Below are 20938 nucleotides of genomic sequence, written 5' to 3'. Positions count from 1 at the left end.
CCCTGTCAGGTATTCCCAGACTAGAAACAACTAATCTACCTGCCAGCTCCCTTTGTTTAGCTACTGGCTCAGACACACATAGACCCAAGGTCTATTGTTGGGTCAGGAGCCTGTGAGGCTTGAAGACAGGTTGGTCAATGCATGGCCACCTTGTAGGCTAAACTCAGGCTACTGAAGAGGGGCCAAACAACAAACTCTTAGGATAGAATATGGCAATATTTTATACAAATTATATACTGTGATATTTCTGTCTATTTAAATCCAAATTTAGTTTATATTTTCCCTTTAATTAAAAAAAAAAAAAAGATTGGGCTGGAGAGATGGCTCAGAGGTAAGAGCATTGCCTGCTCTACCAAAGGTCCTGAGTTCAATTCCCAGCAACCACATGGTGGCTCACAACCATCTGTAATGGGGTCTGGTGCCCTCTTCTGGCCTGCAGACATAGACACAGACAGAATATTGTATACATAATAAATAAATAAATATTTAAAAAGATTGACTTTTATGTGTATGAGTATCTTGCCTGCATGTATAAATGTGTACAAGCGTGCACTGCTCTTGGAGGCCAAAGAGATCATTGGATCTCATAAAACTAGAGTTAGAGATGGTTGTGAACCAAGTGATAAGGGTGTGGGAAACTCATCCCAGGTCCTCTAAAAGAGCAAGTGCTCTTAACTCCTGAGCCCTCTCTCTCCAGTCCCTTCCCTAACATTAAGTACAGTCTGTTTAAATCGGGAGTTGACACACTGTTCTGTGAAAGGTCAAACAGTAAGTATTTTAGGCTTTGCTGGCCACACAGCCTCCGCTGAAATGCTTTAACTCTGTCTCCATAGTAGAAAGCAGCCACAGGTGTTATGGAGATGAATGGATATGGCTGTGTTCCAGTAAAACTCTATTTATAAAACAAACAGAGGAGGGATTTGGCCCTTGGGCAGCAGCAGTTTGCTTTGTTACCTTAGCAAATGTTCAAAATTAAAATCCAAATTAAAGAAAGGGAGAAAGGGGACCCTGGTACTTTTATTTTTCCAAACAAAAGCCAAAGTTTCAAGTAGATATGTCAGAACATCCCTTTTAGGCTGGAACTAGGATTAATTAAATAACACTTCTAGGTGATCTAATAATGGCTGTCTAAATGAAAACAAATTTCTCTTAGATGTCTACTTTGATCAATATTAAATGGAAAGTTATCACTCAGGGTACTTTTACAAGGCAAGAAGAGACGAACTAAATTGGCCATTAGTCATAATAAGAGGTGCATCAAATACAAAGCAGGGCATTGTGGAAGAATACATATCCAAGGAAGAGTTTCCTCCAGCTAGCCCGAGTTCTCCCCCCAGCTCTAAGCAACCATCTTCTCACACCTCAAAAGCAAATACTTAGGATAATATTCTTTTTAAAACAGAGTTTCCTTTTTTTCTCTAGAACTTGTAACTCGCCACTTGCTGATATCCCAAACTTCTTTGGGGTAGTGCGTTCCAAGTTATACTAGTTAATACATTTTGACTGTGCTGAGAATAAGACTCTAAACTCTCTAGAAAGTTCAATGTGATTTAGCCAAATAGAAAAGATATCTAAAAAGATTCCTATCTTTGCAATCAAAGACTTAGACTAAGGAACCTCCCATGTATCCTGTAAATGAAACAGTCAGGATTCTCACAGGGTATGTCCTTTTCCATCCAGACTTACAGAGGCAGGCTACAAAGCAGGTAAACAACAGTTCTTTCAAACTTGGATAATTCAGGATCTACAGGGATGAGTGAATTTAAACACAGGCTGGTATATTTCAACTTGTTTTTGTACCCAAGGGGACTGCCTCTAAAAGTTAATGGTCTGTGAAAATGTCTGATATAAACCTGAGTCTGCCCCCCAGAAAATAAGAAATCCCGAGGGAATACTACTAATTCAGATCCAAAATCTGAATCTCCTGGAAGTCAGTCTGTACACACCAGAGATGAGGTGAGGTACTCAGAAGCTGCAAATGAGCCCTTGAGGAGCCTACACTGTGACACGGGGATTGGAGCCAAAGATTACAACACAACATGGTACTGCAGTAGCCAAGGAATCTGCACTTAGTGACCAGATACAAAAACCATCTCAATTAGGACATCATAGGAAACACAGGAAGGGATACGAATAGATCAAAGCACTACTTACCTACCAGATCAGGTCATTTTCAAAGGCTAATCATATCCATTGCTCCTGCGGGATACTGGCAAACAGTCTCTCTTATACTATTGACAGTGTGAGAACCTGGCCACTTAAAACTTCATATTGTTGGACCTAGAAATTCTATTAGTCTCAATGAGTCCAAGTTAGTAATCCAGTTGCACTAACTATGGTTTGATAATATAATGTCAGATTCTTATAACATTATCTCTGAGCAGAATGTCCAACAAGCAGGTGATTATATACAATAACTAACATTTACTAAGGGTACATGCTAATCTAAGACATAACATTTCATTTAATCCCTCTGAAACTCAGAAGTCTCTATCTCCAGAGTGGCAGGACCAAGACTCAAGACAGTCCAGGACCCTTGATTTATATGCTACTTAGCCTCTAGGGGTTTGCCACCCAATACAAAGTTTCAAGATACAAATGCAGATCTAAGCTTAACCTCTTATTTATTTATTTATCAGAAATGTACCAGATACCTAATCCTGGACACCAAAATGCCACAAAAGCAAAGTTAGATTTCCTATCCTCAAGAAGCCATCACAGAGATGGGCACAAAAACACAAGATTGGTATTTCTGTACTGCTAGAAATAATTAAAAGAAATCATACTAGCTCCAAGAGAGGAGGAGTCTAGTCAATTCTGTGTTGAAGGAAGAGTCACTGAGGAAGGTTATAAGAAAGGAAGAAAATGCTTAACCATAATTTTGAAGGATGATTTAAAAAAAAAACAGCAAGGGAAGGGGAGAGAAGGGGTAGAAAGAATGTCCACTGCAGAAAAATGGAATTAACTATAAAGAAGCATCAAAGTCACCTAGGTCACCACATTAAGAAGCAGAAGTGCCACCACTCACCCTCAGGTGCCCCAAACAAGACAAGGAAGCATCAAGCACCTGCTGTCTCAGATCACATTCCCCCAAAAGACTGACTCCTCCCAACTCCCTCACCAGCTGAGAGTGGGAAAGGAGCTGAGAAGGCCCTGCCAAGGCTGAGCAGTGCCTGGCACAGGAAGATACTCCACAAACTTGAAAAATGGATGCACACTATTGTACCTTACCCCATCTATAATATTACCACCTTAAATATGAAAACTCAAACGAAGGTAACGTTGCACTGTTTCCTATATGATTTAATGAAATATCACACAGTGATAAAATTTTCTAGTGCTCTAGATAGCAGCCCTAACTTCCCCCCACCCAATTTTTTTTTTTTTTGAGCAAAAGTTGGAAACAAAACACACCTAAAGACAACAGTGGAGAGTCTCACCTTGCTCTGTTCTCCCAGATATTTCATCAGAGTTCATCATCTGAACCTAAGACAACGAAGCTGGCAATTAAGGATTTATTACACCTTAATAAAGAGGAGGAGGAGAAAGAAGAGGAAGAGGAGGACGAGGAGGAGGAGGAGGAGGAGGAGGAGGAGGAGGAGGAGGAGGAAGAAGAAGAAGAAGAAGAAGAAGAAGAAGAAGAAGAAGAAGAAGAAGAAGAAGAAGAAGAAGAAGAAGAAGAAGAGGAGGAGGAGTAGTTGTTCTTTTGAGCCACTGTAACTATCTTCAAAATCACCAGTTGAAGCTGTTTGTGTTACAGATGGAATGGTTCTCTGGCATTTGAGACTACAGTAAGACATAGGAAACAAGTGCCAGCAGTTGAGCCATGCCATTACAGTCCTAATTAAAGTTTTTGACACAAATAGTAGATCAGGATCAGGAAGCGACTTCATGAGTTCAAATATTATGAAAAAATACATGGAGTCTTGTATGACCCTATTTCAAGACCAATGAAGGTTTAACTATAACCCCCATACTGTCCTGCCAAATCCATTTCTCGGTATAAATGCCATACAAAATTACACAATGGGTCCACACTAACCCTATTTATATGGGAATTACAGAAAGAAGTCTTTAAAACCCTGTAGGGATAAATTTGTTTTTCTCAGCCAAGTGTTAACAGCAATAAATAGAAGATTTGCATGTAAGCCCTAACAGCGGTTACTCAGAAATTACCACCCATGCTAGGATTTAGCAACTAAGCATTTCAGTTAATCCCCACTGCCATAATAGGGCAATTTAAAAGATTTGTTTTTATTAATATACTACATGCAAAATGGAAATATCTTTGATATTTTAAAGTAAATTATTTTCCAGGACAGAATAGCCAAACAAATGCTTTCCCTCCAGTATAATCATTAAAAATGACTAAATGAACATCCTTTCCATCAATATTGGTATTTCTCAAAAGTTAGATACATCTGAATCCTTCACAGTGAATTTATATGTTTTATTCCTTCTAAATTTTTACAAATGGACACCACACTAGGAAATGTGAACTTATTCACAAGTTATTCACATCCCGTTAATGGGTATGTGGTAAAATTATGTGCACCCACCCACTGTTGACCCAGCTACCCAGCAACTTGATTCACTTCCTGGGATTCCATCAGCATCTGCCAGTGAGACTGCATTCTCTGGCAAATAATTCCAGACTATAAGAGAAAATGGATACTACTTTAAGCCCTAAGAACCAGTTTGTGACACATATTACTATGTTATGTCGTGATTGACAAAAATGATCATTTAGAAAACTGAGTTGCTTCACCCAACCGTCATACTCTAAATATACAACCAACTCCTCTTCACACGCAAAGTCGGGGCGGGAAGATACAAGACCCCACTTGGCCATGGAAAAATGATAGCGTTTATGATGACGTTTAACCCAAGAAAATAAAACCACGCACTGCCGTCCTACTATCTGATGCAGTCAGGAGAGACTGCTGGCCAGTCCTCTTGACTTGAAGACATCCTTCCCTTCCTGCTCTTCCTTCCACTCACGTCCCCACTACACACTCGGGTGCTGAGGCGTCCAGACAGGGCAATAGGCATCACTAGGAAACACCTTCGTGAAGAAACAATGTGTTCTAGCAAAAGACCCCTGTGGCGCTCTGATTAGGCGCACACTCTCTCACAGGTGCGACCCGCCAGACCCACTGTTATTGACCAGCTGGGCTGGGGCGGCCTGTGGGCAGCACTGGGTGCCTCCTGCAAGTATCACTTACTGTGCCTGGCATGTGACTTCTCTCGTTCCTCCCATTCTGAGAGCTGCCATTTTTAAGCTTCTTCTTCTTCTTGGCTGTCTCTTTGTGTTCTTTCTGCTTGTTCTGCACTTCAATCAGAGCAGAAATAAAGCTGTTTTCCACTTCCTTCTCAAACTCCAGTTCATCTCTCAGGGCCAGCTGCTGCACCAGCTCCTCAGAATACTCCTTGATGGCTGTCTCGATTTCTTCCAGCAGTTCGTTTAGCTCGGACACCGAGAGCCTTTTCACTCCTGTGACCAGAAACAAAGAACAGAGAATACTGAGACACCCCTGTCTCGAAGCAGCATAGTGGGGTGTTTAAAACCAAAGAACAAGATCAAAGTCTAAGCAATTATGCTGTCTGGGATCTTCTCAGAAGCCCAGAGGTGAGTAAGCAATGTCACTCAGCTAAGATGAGAAAACACCTCACAATTTCTAATGTATATAAATCAAACATCCCATGAAGAGTCCTATAGCCAAGACTGAAATCAAGCTGGTGTGAAGAAAGAACAAACACAGAAGGAGAGGAAGGGTCCAGAAACTGCCTGCTGACATACAGAGACAAGATGAGCAGGAATGAAGGGGAGGAATCACACTCAAAGACTAAACTCAATGCTTGTTTAATCTTATATCCCCCCTCTCGTGCATCTGGCTGAAGATCAGGAAAATGAAAGGAGGGACAGTCCACAGGAGTCACCCCAGCTAGCATGGGAGGTCACTGCTGGAGTCCCAACACAAGACTGGATGAGCTGGGGGGGGGGGGGAGATTTAGAAAGGTCATCCAATAACAATGAGTTTATTAGACGAAATTTAATCCAAATGCAACAGCTGTCCTTACAGAATAAAGACACTATCGGGCAGAAGGCAAAGAAGACCACATGAAAACCCAGGGAGAAGACATCGCAAGCCAAGGAGTTGGATTTTAACACCTGGACTACAGAGCCGTGAGAAGGTAAATCTCACTGTCCAAGCCACCCAGGCTAAGGGACTGTTTGTTACAGGACTGTGACCTAACTAAGGCATACTTCCCTATATCTTACCATGCATCCACGCTAGATTTTGCAATCAGGACTCCAGCAATGCTAAGGGCTTATCTACAGAGTTGTGGCCACATCCCACCAAAAGGTGTGTCAGAGGACCTTCCACAGGTTAAAAAGAAGCCATACAATACAAAAAGATTGAGGCAGTCCAGCCCTAGACCTCTGCTCAGGCCACAAATACAAACCAGATCACAAGGGTGTTATCCAGCATGGAACCAGGCGTGGCGACAGTCACAGATGCACAGAGCATTCTCGTGCTGGGTACAGTCATTCAGAACCTCTTTGACACCGAACACACAGCAGTATTCACAGTTCAGTGTTCCCATGGAAACACAGATCCCCTTCTGACAAACTTTCATTTCCCAAAATTCCTCAGAGCTCCATCAAAGACAACTATTTATAAACATAAGAATTATTTCCAATTAATACACCCATCTTGCTTTTTATGGGCTATACTGTCTCCCTCCAAAATGCATGCTGAAGTCTTAGGCCATAGCACTGCAGAATACACCAGCATTTGGTGCATTTACAGAGACACAGTTGAAGTGGGGTCCAGTGTGACCTGTGTCTTATAAGATGAAATGTAGACACAGATATGTACGGAAGGAGGGCCAGGGGAAGCATGGCCACCCACAGGCAAGGGAGGAGAAACAACTAAGCCTTAACCTTGGCCCTGAGGCTGTCAGAACAACCAGAAAATAACTTCAGGCTGTTGAAGCTCTCCAGGCTGCAGTAAATTCTTCCAAAAGCCCCAGCAAACTAATCCAGAGTCTGAAGAAAATACAACACAGTCCTGAACAATGACCAAATTATGTACAAAGAACCAGACAGCCAGAGGACCCAAGAAGACGGGTAGCTTTCCAGAAATGATGGCATTATGTGTTGGACATAGACAGAAGGCACAGAGACGGAGGTAAGGAGGGTTTTGTACTGGCTGGTTCTGTGTGTCAACTTGACACAAGCTGGAGTCATGAGGGGATGGAGCCTCAGCTGAGGAAATGAGTCCTTGAGATCCAGCTGTCAGGCATTTCCTCATTTATGAGCACTGAGGGAGGGCCCAGTCCATTGTAGGTGGTGCCAACCCTGGACTGGTGGTCCTGGATTCTAAAAGAAAGCAGGATGAACAAGCCATGGGAAGTAAGCCAGTAAGCAGCACTCCTAATTGACCTCTGCATCAGCTCCTGTCTCCAGATTCCTGCCCTGTTTGAGTTCCTGTCCCGACTTCCTTCGGTGATGAGCAGCCATGCTGAAGTGTAAGCCAAACAAACTCTTTCCTCCTCAACTTCCTTTTTGGCCATGGTGTTTCATGCAGGGAAAAAAAAAAACCTAAGATAGGTCTCTTACTCTCTTCATAGCTGCTCATGCTAGACCTCTTCAGAGTCTGAATCTCCTGGGAGAGCATAGAGAGCCGGTCTGACTGTGTGGGGGTCTCATCATCTTCTGGGTCTGGTGATTCCTGCATCATTTCTTCAATTTCTTCAATAACCTTCCAAAACACATATACCAGTGTTAATAGAATGCACAGGAGAAAAGCCTGCCTGTACCACAGCACTCACCGGAGTACCCAAGCAGAAGTGTGTGAAGTCCTTATTGTGTGCAGGAAACACATGGAAAAGTGAACAGAGCTTACTTAGAATATATGAACACAAAATTAAACAGAATATGAGCTGGTATGTCCATCTCAATTCTGGAGATGCTAATACATCTACACATGTCTGGAAAATGGTGACATGATTTATGCAGACCAGATAATAAAGTTATAGCTAAAAGATGGTAAATAAGAAAAAATGTACTCTGTACCACATGCATGCACTCAACATAAATGTAATCTACATTAGCCAAGACTTTGACACAGAACTCACAAAATGTAATATTCATAAAAATATCCATATATAAAGCAGGAAGTAGCTCTCTAGCAGCTAAAGAATTTCATATATTAATTCAGTGGAAGACAAAGGGGGTATTTTTAAATTACTGAAAACAGAATCAGATGAGGAGGAAGCTGAAAGAAGGATAATTCTAGAAATAAACATGCCTTTAATTAAACTATGACCTGCTGTCCAAAACTGAGGGACTCGATTCTGGCAACTGTAGATAGCAGAAAGGTACTAACTATGCCTTAAAGGAGTGAGAGGGCATTTAATCATTGACAAAAAAATTAAAAACACAATTCAATGAAAATATAAAATAGCATGAGTACACGTGACAGTACCTAGGAATCAGAAAACGTAATCAGTAGCTCTTCAGCTGGGAAAGGACTATGCTACGGAGGAAGCCTTCCCAAGTAGGGACTGTCAGCAGGACAGGAGACATTCAAGGCTATAGAGCTGGTTTCTGGGGAGGGGACTGCTCCGGGTCATATCTCTCCCTGGGTTTTTATGCCCTCCGGAACAGCATTCCCTCTCTCTCCAGCACCAGGGCTCCAGCCTAGAACAATCCAAGCACGAGGGAAAGCTGGACCATCAGGACATTCTTAGCGTTACATTTACTCCTCTGACCTTGCCGTAACGTATCTCCTTACTGACCTTCTCGTCCCTGCCTAAAAATAAAGCGTGACAGAATTCACAGCCCACGTAGCCTCGGAACATTTTATTTCAGGAAGTTCTGCTGTCACACTTGGACGACACCACAGAGGTGGGGGGTGTTCAGAAATGACAAGACTGCCTTGACTGGTTTCAGATGAACCCAGGGTTGACATGACTATGGTGCTACACAGGTGAAATGTTTGCTTCTTTCTACGATGTTTAATAGATGCTTCTATTATTTGTTATAGATTCTTACCCAGGGTTCTACAAAAATTTGTCTGGCAGAGCCAGGCATGGCAGCTCAAGCCTTTGATTCTAGCACTCAGTAGACAGAGGTAGGTGGATCTCTGTAGTTTGAGGCCACCTTGGTCGGCATAGGGAGTTCCAAAACAAACAAAAATACCAACTCAAATACCGTCCAGTTCTTTCATGTAGGGTCACCTTGTAAAAGAACTTACTGATTATTTGGTGGGGGTGGGGGTTAAGCAATAACCCTCCATTAGTAACTTGTAATCAGTCACAGACAATGCTGAGCATAAAAATCTCACCACTTCCTTGGATAGCATCTACCTTGTTTTTGCCTCTCCGTTGAAGACTCACGTTAAGGCTGCATTAGCCACACAGTGTAGGGCAAGTGCAGTAGTTCTGATAAGCACCATCTGCAGCTTTAGTAAGACATGGCTCTCGGCTGTGGGTTCTGCTTCACCCCCATACCTGGTCTGCAGTGAAGAGGGGCTCCTCGTTGACACAGGAGACGATGATCGAATGCATATCCAACTGCTCCCTCAGCTCCTCCTCATCTGAGGTGTCAAAGAGTAAGCCTTCACTCATCTAAAAACAAAAGCACCCCCATTTAACAGCAAGTCCTTCTGATGCATATGTCAACATTTCTGTACTAAAGAAGCAACAGGAAGCACACGCAGTAGAACTGTTCCTTGGAAAGGAGTCGGGAGTCACCCTAGATCAAGCCACACCGTGTGCTCCCCCAGTAGCAGTAAGTACAGCACAGGACAAACTTTAAAATGACAAGGTCGGCAAGCACCCTATGGTCTCACACAAATGTAGAGCTACTTTTCGAGAAGCAGCACCTACCAGAGCAGCATAAAAACTAACACTTGGATAAAAGGAAAAACAAAATGCAGTATTTATTAGCAAACTGTAAGGCACTGGACTGAACAGAAGGTAGCAACGAGTACATAGTTGACAAACTGGCATGTGTTTCAATTCTACAAAGCCATCTACAAACTACTTTCTAATATTCAAATACTTAGAATAAAAGTAGTCAACATCCTGGCAGGCAGGAGCCATCCATGAGACATTCAGTCCTCCCAAATGAACATCCCTCCTTCCAAAAGAAGACAGAATACCTCTAGGTTCCTAAAACACCTTTAAGCCTAACTCTGCTGGAGGGTCTCCAATCACCTCAGCTCCATTTGCTTCTATGTTCTGTATCCAGGAGGCTGACCATATGGACCAGATCTAAGGACGCCCTTGACTTCTGGGTTACATATCACTGGCGCACACCAGGAGACTGCAAGGTGAGAAGGAGTGAGCTGGGCACTCACCCTGCTGTCTTCCTCTTTGCCAGGACACCATTTGTCAGCTCTGGCTCTGTACCAAAGACCACAGCTCTTGTCAGGCAGAGTTCTTCTCAGCAAATCTCTCCAGACTATAGAAACTTCTATTTTCCTTTTCATATTGGGGCTGCTAAAGTGCCAGTAACTGTTGCCGTGCCTGGGTACTGCACCATCCAATAGCTGTTAGCATGCCTGGGGTACTGTATCATCCAGTAGCTGTTGCCATGCCTGGGTACTGCACCATCCAGTAGCTGTTGCCATGCCTGGGTACTGTATCATCCAGTAGCTGTTGCCATGCCTGGGGTACTGTATCAAGCCTTGTCAGTTTCCCTTATGCCTACCCAACCCAATATAAACAGCCCCTTTAGGAATACTGAGTTTTGTATCAATAGCAACTGAAGAGCTACCTGGGAAAGCAACAGAGTCAAGGAACGATTATCTAGCTAGCTGGCTATGAGTCAGTCACCTATTGTCACATGACTATTCTCTTGGTGAACAGAACTAAAATTAGAACTCTATTCTCCAAGAGCAATTAGCACACAGTGAGACAAGGGGCAACAAGGCCTGTGGAAGAAAAGAAACGTGCCATTACATTACATAGTACATCATTAAGATGATCTAGTAATCAATTATTATATTATACAAACGGCCAAGAAACTGTAATTGAAATTTTTAAGTAAATAAATAAAAACCTTTAGAATTCAAATGTGCCAAAATCAGAAGCTTTTTGAGAAGTAGGACGATGTCACCAGGGGGAAATTCCTCATATGAATGCTGTACTCAAGACACAGGTGCATCAAACGTATTACATAAAATTGCCATCAGACTATGTATATAAGGTATATGCGACACAGAAATGTAATTATGTTTATACCTGGATGCCATCTCCATATCTCAGTACATGCCTACAAATATCCCAATTTAAAAAAAAATCCAAAATCTGAAAGACTTGAGGCATTTTGGATAGGGAATATTTGACCACTTATAAATATAACATTAGCATAACTAAATTAGCACACTTTAGGCAGGTATAGTAACTGAGACCTGTAATGCCAGCAAAAGGCTGAGACAGGAGGATCAAGTCAGCTCATAGCCATCCTAGGCAACTCAGTAATATTCTGTCTCAAAATGAAAAGTACGAGGCCAGTTAGAGATCTAGCTCAGTTGTAGACAGACCTGTTTAAAACCCTGGTTCAAACCCCAGTACTCGGAGGAAGGGAGGTTCATCTGGAAAAATGATTTTATTTACTAGTACATAGGATATATTTAAACTTCAGGATACAATGAAGCGGATGCAGGTCCCTAGAGCCTTCCCATTCCTTACACAGGAGTTTTCAGATGAATGTCAGCCAGGGTAAGGCCGGTGAATGAAAAAGGCATAGGAAGGAGCCACAGGCATGCTGGTTTCCCAAGGGAGGGTGGGAAAGCCTGCTGTTCACCAGGTCTACCGTCAGTGTGTCCCTGCAGACCCTCGGGGACAATGTGCCTCCTCTTTCTGTTCACCAGGTCTACCGTCAGTATGTCCCTGCAGACCCTCGGGGACAATGTGCCTCCTCTTTCTGTTTCTCACAGCATCTTAGGCCAGGAAAGACCTGGCAGCACGGACTCTGACATACACACCCCGCGAAATTTCAGAACACCATGTGTCAAAGACAAAAGAAAAAGAGCAGACAGAAGAGTCGGAATTAATACATCACTTTAATTTACAACAGCAACAATAGATGCCAAAAGCCAATCAATGCAATTTCCCTGTTCAAAAACAAAATCCATCCTGGAGCCTGGAATCTAATGTCCAGCCAACTGAACAACTGGGCGGAAGCTAAAAATAAAGACATTTTTAGATGTGCAGTACTCAAAGAATTTACCTTTCCTGCACCCGTTCTCAGAAAGATACCCACAGGAGACTGGGGAGGAAACGGGAGACAAACACAAGGGCAGAAGCCAAGGTCATTCTTGCCAAGACAGAGGATGTCTGGGAAGGTGAGAGAGAGCAACCCATTCTCACTAGAACGGCTACTGCACAGCCACAATTGTCTACTCAGGGTCTCTTAAACTGTCTACTTGCCACCCCCTTTTAACTCAAAAAAATTTTCACATGCCCTTGTATCTATATAAAAAAAGAAACCATCTACCAATAATAAGACATTAGGAAATTTAGAAATGTATTTTACAACATTTCTTTTGGTAGAGGTGTATTTTTCCATGTAATAAGAATAAACCAAATCTGCAGACTAGTGGAGTATATGTTTATTTTTACATACCAATTAGATCTTAGCTAAAAATTTGATACCCCCAAGACACAACCTATCTTCAATGCTTTTCAGACTCAATCAAGATTTTGATTTTATAATCCTCAATGCTAAGAATGCCAAATATATAGTACAAAGGAGCAGAAGCATGTTTAGGGCCATTCCAGCGACTACTGAAAACCCTGTTGCAATCCTAAGCCAAAATTCGCTGAACAATTTTTGATGGGAGCTCGTTAGCAACTCAAACAATAGTTATTAAAGTCCAACATTCTGACACATCACAATCCGAAGATACACCGATGTGATACTTGCCTGGTTCAGAACAAAAAAAGGAAAATACTACGTTCTTGGTTTCTGTAATCAAACAATTACGTTTCTATAGGAACAGAAAACTTGGTATGCACAGTGAAAACACTGCAATGCATGTTTACTGCAACAGTCCCGGATCTGAGCCGAGATGTCACAGGTGGCACGTGCAGGGCAGAGTGCACAAGCTGTGTTCAGAACCAAGGCTGCAGTAAAGTCACAAGATGCACTGAGTGAACATTGGCAGCAACACCTAGGATTCGTTACACACTCCATTTTGAGTTGATCTGGGGTATATTCGGAAACCGTTTACTGCAGTCAGCTTTCTTTCCTGCCCACATTCACTGACGCAGCGCCATGTGGGGTCAGATTGAGTTTACGAAGCTGGGGTCCCGCTAGCACATTATCGAAATGAGGTGTATGTCCCTGCGAGGCTGACCGACATGTGACGGTGGTAAGTATGCCTCACACAAGATGTCAGATGAACTTACCCGGGGATTCTGACAGGCTCACACCGGGAGAGCAGGAGGAGGGAAAGTCTGCCTGTCGGTTAGAGCTGGAAAGTGGGGGACAGCAAGAGTGCAATTTCATCCTCTGGGGAGGCCAAGGCGCAAAATCCATGAGAAAGCAAACTGAGTCAAAAGGTTATCTGCTAGCACAGCAGCTGAAGGTGGCGGCAGTGGCACTAGTCACTGAGGATGCAGGGCAGGAGCAGCCCTCACGTCTTGGCCCCGTAGTGCTTGCTACTAAATGATGGCAGGTACTTCTGATAATTAATCCCAGTGAGAAAGGTTCAGAGACTAGGCTCTTCATGAGAGTTTGAGTCCACTGCCATAGAAACAAAGTGCAGGGTGGGGGAAGGGAGCTGGTACGGTCACAGTGTGATCAGAGCATACAGGATGACACCCATAGTCAGTATTCTCACGCCGCACACTCACCTGCCCCATCATCCTTCCCTGTAGCTTGAACATTAGAATTTTGTTTTCTTTTTCTTCCCTGGCTTATAAATAAAGTTTTAATTTTAAAATCACTGTTAAGGAAAACATCACATCCATCCTCTTTCTACTCTGGGAGATACCAAGATGCACTAGAAAACAGACCCTGTGGACCAGGCATGGTGGGCACGCCTAGGATTCCAGCACTGGGGAGATGAGACCGAAGGACTTCAACTTCATCCCCAGCTAGGTAGCAAGTTCAAGGCCAACCTGGGCTACTTGAGACCCAGTCGAGACGGGAAGATGGAGAAGAGGAGGAGGAAAGTAACATCCAATTGTACGCAAGGAGGAAAGGGAAGGTCACGAGAGACACTCCAAGCCAAAATGATGAAAGCATTCCCTCGCCCAAGCATAGTAAGCAGGAGCACTCATCTAGAACAGATTCCAAACACTAGAAATGCAAAAACACTGCACTACAAAATTTCCATGACAACAGAAATAATGATCCCAGATCATCTTTCCAGAGAGGGAACCAGGCCTACTCCCCATTTTCCCCCACACCAGGGCTGAGAATGATGAGGCCTTTGAAAGCTAACCCCTGACTGACAAGGGGCTCCTCAGTCACCCTCCCAGCGAGCAGAGTGTGCCTTCCTCAAGCCAAGATTCCCTTCACTCCTCCCATGCCTGGGTGAGGCACAGCTGATCCTACCGTGGCCCTGCATTCAACTGCACACACAGCAAATGGAAAAAACATGCCCATAAAAGAATGTGGAATGTGCCAGGCTTCTAGAAAGGACCCAACAAATGCGAAAAATGTGTGCCATGACCGTCAGTGAGAGAAAATGAAATCTAACTGTTGTTTTCCTGAATATTAACACAAAAAAGCAAATTATTCTCTTATTCTTGAGAAAAAAAAAATTCCCCTTAAAGACCCCATTTTATAAGGAGGGTAGTGCAAAGAGCGCTTTCAGAACCCAAATTGTACTCAGTCGTGGAAAGAACACAGCACCAACACGACGATGATGGCACCGCTCTCCTAGGCTACATTTTTTCTTAATTGTACAGCACCGAAGAGTCCCACGATGGCTCTGCCCTGACTCGTGCACACCAGTTCTTCAGGAACTCTGTGCAGAGATGATCTTTCTGGGGGTGGAGCTCTACTCTAACTCTGTCAGCAGAAGAAGAGCCACAGCAAGGCACACGACTGACCGAGTGATCGTCACGTGTATTTGACCTACCCTACGTGTGTCCCAGGGAAAGCCTTCCACATGAGTCCCAGTATTAAATGGAAAGTCTTTACTCGTCACTAGCATGGCCACAGACATACTCGGACACTACAAAGAGCGCCCGAGGGACACAAAAGGAGTGGAGTTACAGAGGAACAATACGAGACTGATATTTTATTCAGTGAAGTCAGGTCGGAGTACTTGAATCATGGAGCTCTTGGGCTTCTTTTCCAAGCTATGAAATGCACTGTTTTATGTTACTTTTTTAGAATGTCAATAAGAAAATATACTCAAAAAAAGAAAGTATACTCATGAATCCTTTCAATTAAAAAAATTAAATTAAAACAAGGCAAAATTTCCATCGTGGTTTCTGTCTTCAGTCTCAGTGAAAAAGTGGAAGTCTCAGTTCATCTACTTACTCAAGAGAGTCAGTTACTAGAAAGTCACAATCTAATGACCGCCAACAGAAACATGATTAGTGAGAAAGCACCGTGATGATTTGAAAGACACATGGACGCTGCCCTGTGGGGACAGAAAACAAACGCTGTAAAAGTTCACATCTCCGCAGGCTCTCCAGTTTCTACGCAGGGGCATGTTTTCTTCCGCGAGAGGATTTGGGCCATGGTGAAGAAACCATCTGTCAGTGATGCTGTAGGTGGGGTTTCTTCCATCTGAGAGGCTGGATTAAGTGTCCTTTAGAGACCCTAAAATTGTCTAATTCCATGAGATCAGCAGAGGCTAAAACAGTAATAGGAAGCTTCAGAGAAGCAGGGGAACTTGGACAAAGTCCCAAATGACAGCTAAGCCCTAAATAAACAGAAGATGGAACAAAAGCGATCTAGGTCTGGTCCTGTTTAGTAAATGTGTGTCAGGTCAACCTGCAAAGCCTAAAGGAGTTAATGACAGGAGGAAGCAGTGAGGCTGGTTAGCTACGAGAATTCTGGCAAACAGAGTCAGAATCTTATATTCCACTAGACATTGAAAGTAACGGCTTTTGCAAGTGACATATTTAAGAAAATCAATTCACGAAACATTAACAACACTGCTTACCACACTGACAGCCCCACAGCATTACGTTCCCTGTGATGGCACCATTGCATTGAATGAAACAGAGTGCCAGGGGATCTGACATGCTCTCACACTGCTCTGCTGAAGAACTTAGAACTTAAAACAGGGTGAGTCTGAAATTTAAATAATTTGGCTATTTAATGGAGCTCTGTTAATGTCTACTGCAAATCATTCTTTTCCGCTTGTCACACAAGGCATCTTAATGTGACAATATCAGGATGGACATACATTAAAATGTCAAAAATCAGCAATGGGAAGACATCCGGGTGCTAAAGTGGGGAGACACAAGCATGAGGACCTAACTTCAGATCCACAGCACCCACATAAAAGCCAGGCACAGTGGGATGCAACCTATAATTCTAGTGCTGGGGGGGGGGGGGAGAGAGAGAGAGAGAGAGAGAACCTAGGGCTGGCTAGTTGGCCGGCCAGCCTCGCTGAATTAGTGAGGCCCAGATTCATAAGACAACCTATCTTAAAAGGTAAGGCAGAAAACGACTGAGGTGAATACCCAATGCTAACCAGCAGATAAATGCACATGAGCACTCACACACACATATACACATGAGTGTACAGATCATACATGCACACAAAAAGTCAAGAACAGAAATGTCTTTTGATGGTTCCCTAATAATCACAGGAATATACGTGGTGCCCAGCATCACTAGATTACATACCATTTACTCCCTACTGATATCCTAATACCCCCAAAATATGTTTAATAAAACAGGAGGATTCGGAGTGTTCTCACTCTATCACAGTTTGGTTGTAGCCGGGCGGTGGTGGCGCACGCCTTTAATCCCAGCACTCGGGAGGCAGAGGCAGGCGGATCTCTGTGAGTTCGAGACCTACAGAGCTAGTTCCAGGACAGGCTCCAAAACCACAGAGAAACCCTGTCTCGAAAAACCAAAAAAAAAAAAACCACACACACACACAGTTTGGTTGTATAAGCAGAAGGAAATGGAGATCGTTGGTGACAGAATTTAGCAGCCATGCAAAAATGATCGCACCAGCAAAGGGACGGTAGTGGATCCAAGGCGGCAAGAGTAGGCTGGACAGCGGCTTGAAAACAAGAGGAAGCTCCACGAGCTTGTGCTAAGAGATGCTGCCCCTACCGTCCCACTATCAGCACCGCTGCACAGTCATTGGGTCCAGTTCCGCACTTACCCCTTTCTCTGAGAGGTTCAGAGTAAGCAAATGCAAAGCCCTCGTATGGGACGACTTCCAGTCTACCGGCATGACATTCCCGTAATTATCGGTCAGAGCATTCCAAATCCTTAAACAGAAGAAAACAGCAATCAGTGAAATATAACACTCCACGTGGCTTTTATTAAAGATCCAGTAAAAAGACCCAGAGTAAAAAATTGTTAAAAATTAAAATAAAAAAACAGAACGTGCATTGTTTCTTAGAAAAGTAACAACAAAAGTCATGAAAAATCCTAATTGGACTGACTATGTGCAGGACACTGTCCCAAGAAGTTTACACACACAGAAGAATGACAGAGCACACATACACACACACACACACACACACACACACACAATAAGTAACTAAATGTAAAAAAAGCAGTGTAGATAGATAAATGAAGACACAGACACGAAAACATACAGAGTCATTTAATCCTCAAAAACATTAGAAGCAAAAAAAAAAAAAACCTACATTAGAAGCAGAACCCTTTATTACCCTCATTTTCCAAGTGAAGAGCCAGGAAACACGGACAATCTCAGGACTGTCTCCAGAGACACAAAGCAAACATGCTGTGCTTTCCAAAGACATGCTATATTCTCTGGAGCAAGGATTCCATCTCAGTGTGAGAACAGGGTTTGATATCTATTTGTAATGTAACAGGGTAAGAATTGAGGCTGAGGAGAGGAGAGACAGTGAGGGATCACAGTGCAGGCAAGTTACACAGTCAACACAACTAGCCACCTTATCAAACAGCATCTGGGTTTGGGGGTGACGGGGTAAAGTGAAGGGACATTTGGCTTGGACTCAAGAAACAGAATTATACATTTATTTCCCTTCAAATAATGAGCCAGCCTTTGGCAAGTTCCTAACCTGCCTGGGTATCAGTTGCTCTGCTACAAGATGAAGCTTAGACATGAAGTGGGCATCTTTTCCAGATCCAACATTTTAAACATTAATTCAAACAAATCGTATTGAAAAATATTACAAACCACAATGGACAAAAAGACAGCAGACTTCATAGGGTTTGGTATCAAAATAATCATCAACATAGTACAACATGATGTTTTATGGGATATCAGTATGATAAAATTTAGTTAGGGCAAGAGAGATTAAACACTACACATCTGAGCTACTTACTGGGAGACAACACTAACTGTCACATTTTTTAAAGTTAAAATGTATAACAGGTATCTAATTGTAAGTAATAAATCATGAAGTATTTAGATAAGCCTCTTTTATCCAAGTTTGTCAGCAATCAATATGCAAACAACCCTAGCAAGGGCAAAAATGTAAAAGGAAAAGAAACATACTTGATTTAATAAACAAAATTCTATGAAAAGAAAAAAAAAGAAAAGAAGCTGCCAGAAGTATAACAACCCAAGGGGTGTGTGGCCTCCAAAGCCAAATCAACCTCAAGAAAAATATGAACCCAAAAAGCTCTAGGAAGCAGGGTCTATGCCCCTACAAATTGGAACCTGGTGTTCTCCAGTGTCAATGAACCAGAACTGGAGGCAAAGGCAGCTACTTGCTGAGTCTGACCATCCTGGGCCACAACTTTTCAAACACTGACTATATACCTAACCCTGGCCAAGGCCACAGACTATTGTAAAAGGTGAGGAGGCCCAGGTTTGGAGGAGCTGCTTTGCCTGTTGGTCACACCCTTCTTCAAAGAAGCTACAAGACACAGACAGTGGAGTTTCTCTCCAGGAAGGAGTATCTCTGGGCTCCAGCTTCCAAGAAAACAAGGCCAACAAACAAGGCCGGCACTCTCCCTCTCCCAAGGTCAGAACAATTGTAGCTGGAAGGACATAAGGTCAACTTCCCGCAAAGATTTCCAGAATTCTCTAGTCAAGACGTGTGAGCTGCCTTGTCCTTATCACAAATATTATGACCTGTCATAAACAGCTGGTGGGAGAGCTCCCTCCCAGGCAAAGTCCTATAGACAGCGGCTCCAGGGGACACTGTCCTGGCCATCCTGGGCCACAGTACAATCCATACTGACAGAAACTGAAAGCAAAGCTCAAGGAAGTTAAGTAAAAGATCCAAGTCCTGGCAGCAATCAGGCAAAGGGATTTCCTTACTGCTGAGAGAAGCTGGAAAGGACCCTACAAAGCCCAAGAACACCAGAGGAAGGAGACGAGGGGGAGTGAGCCCTAGTTCACGCGTACTCTTACTAACACACCACTAATAAAAAACATATCAGGAGCCGGGCGGTGGTGGTGCAAGCCTTTAATCCCAGCACTCGGGAGGCAGAGGCAGGAGGATCTCTGTGAGTTTGAGGCCAGCCTGGTCTACAAGAGCTAGTGCCAGGACAGGCTCCAAAGCTACAGAGAAACCCTGTCTTGAAAAAAAAAAAAAAAAAACCTACAGCATTTTGAGAAGTAAAACTGCCCACTGTCCCAGGTCAGGATGCTGTCTTTGTGAAACTGATGGTTGTCCTATCTGATTAGTGGACTAATGAACTGTTGCGCTTGCCTTTTTCTTCCTGCCAGTGTTTTCTCAATGCCCTTCAGAGAACAGTTGACATGTTTCCAGCTCTTCCATCTGGGGCCCAGCTTTCTGGAGGGTGTAGGGGAGAAGAGAAGGAAAGGACTGACAGTTGTCTCACACTGTTATGTTATGTACAGTGTGCATCAACCTGGAGGGCGTCTTTTTCAGACCACCTGTCCTTACAGCAAGGGTGCCAAAGGCTGGAGGAAGGCTTAGCAGCCAAACAGATAACGTTGTAACATTCAGCACTTGTCCAGGGCTACAAAGATAGGTGAGCCCAACTTAGGAACAGTGAGCTGCATGCTCCACCTTCTGAAAACTCAGCTTAAAGAACAGTTACTCACTTCTTGTTTACTCCACTGTCCACAAACCAGCACCGTTACTGTCATTCCTAGTTCCAAACAGTAATGAAGATAAGGAAAGTAAAAGGGCTGGCTTGATGCCATCTTCTGTTACTCATGACCTACATGAAATTTAGCAAATAATTTCACCTTTCTAGGGCTTGTTTTTCAACACAAGTAAATGAAAGACAATAAAAACCACATAAAAGGAAAGCTATGAAAATCAAAGACAGGGCTAGAGAGATGGCTCAGAGGTTAAGCACACTTTAGCTGCTCTTTCAGGACCTGGGTTTGAATTCCCAGCCCAGGGATCCAATGCACTCTTCTGGTCTCCACAGGTATCAAGCAAACATGTGGTGCACAAATGTACATACAAGCAAAACCTAGACATATACAATAAAAACGAATAGAGGCTGGAAAGCTGGCTGTGCAGTTAAAAGCACAATACTTGGTATTGGCGTAAGAACAGACAGGAAGACCAACGGAACCAAATACAAGACTCGGATAGCAATCCACACATCTTCAAATACCTGATCTTTGATTAAAAAAAAGTAAAAAATATAAAATGGAAAAAAAGAAAGAATATTTAACAAGTGGTGCTGGCATAATTGGATAGCAACATGTAGAAAAATGTAGATAGACCCATATCTATCATCATGAACAAAACTCAAATCCAAATGGATCAAAGACCTCAACATAGAGAAAGTGGGAAGTACACTTGAATGCATTGGCACAGGGAACCACTTCCTAAA

General features: G+C 43.1%; 1 protein-coding gene across 2 annotated transcripts in view; it reads right to left on the bottom strand.

Moving 5' to 3' along the window:
• The window catches only part of Fez2 (fasciculation and elongation protein zeta 2), a 39853-nt gene that overhangs the window by 14712 nt on the left and 4203 nt on the right, over positions 1-20938 (bottom strand). For both annotated transcript variants that reach the window (XM_050163475.1, XM_050163477.1), the window contains exons 2-5: positions 17334-17442; positions 9523-9639; positions 7628-7769; positions 5226-5494 (exon numbers count right to left, since the gene is read on the bottom strand). In XM_050163475.1, the coding sequence (XP_050019432.1) occupies positions 5226-5494; positions 7628-7769; positions 9523-9639; positions 17334-17442 (637 nt within the window). The remainder of the gene's footprint in view (positions 1-5225; positions 5495-7627; positions 7770-9522; positions 9640-17333; positions 17443-20938) is intronic.

This window comes from Alexandromys fortis, unplaced genomic scaffold (assembly GCF_014885135.2).
Source record: "Alexandromys fortis isolate MF-2015 unplaced genomic scaffold, M_Fortis_MF-2015_v1.1 scaffold_136, whole genome shotgun sequence".
In the NCBI taxonomy this organism is placed as follows: domain Eukaryota; kingdom Metazoa; phylum Chordata; class Mammalia; order Rodentia; family Cricetidae; genus Alexandromys; species Alexandromys fortis.
The sequence above is the reverse complement of the archived record's forward strand: the minus strand, read 5'-3'. Positions and strand labels throughout refer to the sequence as shown.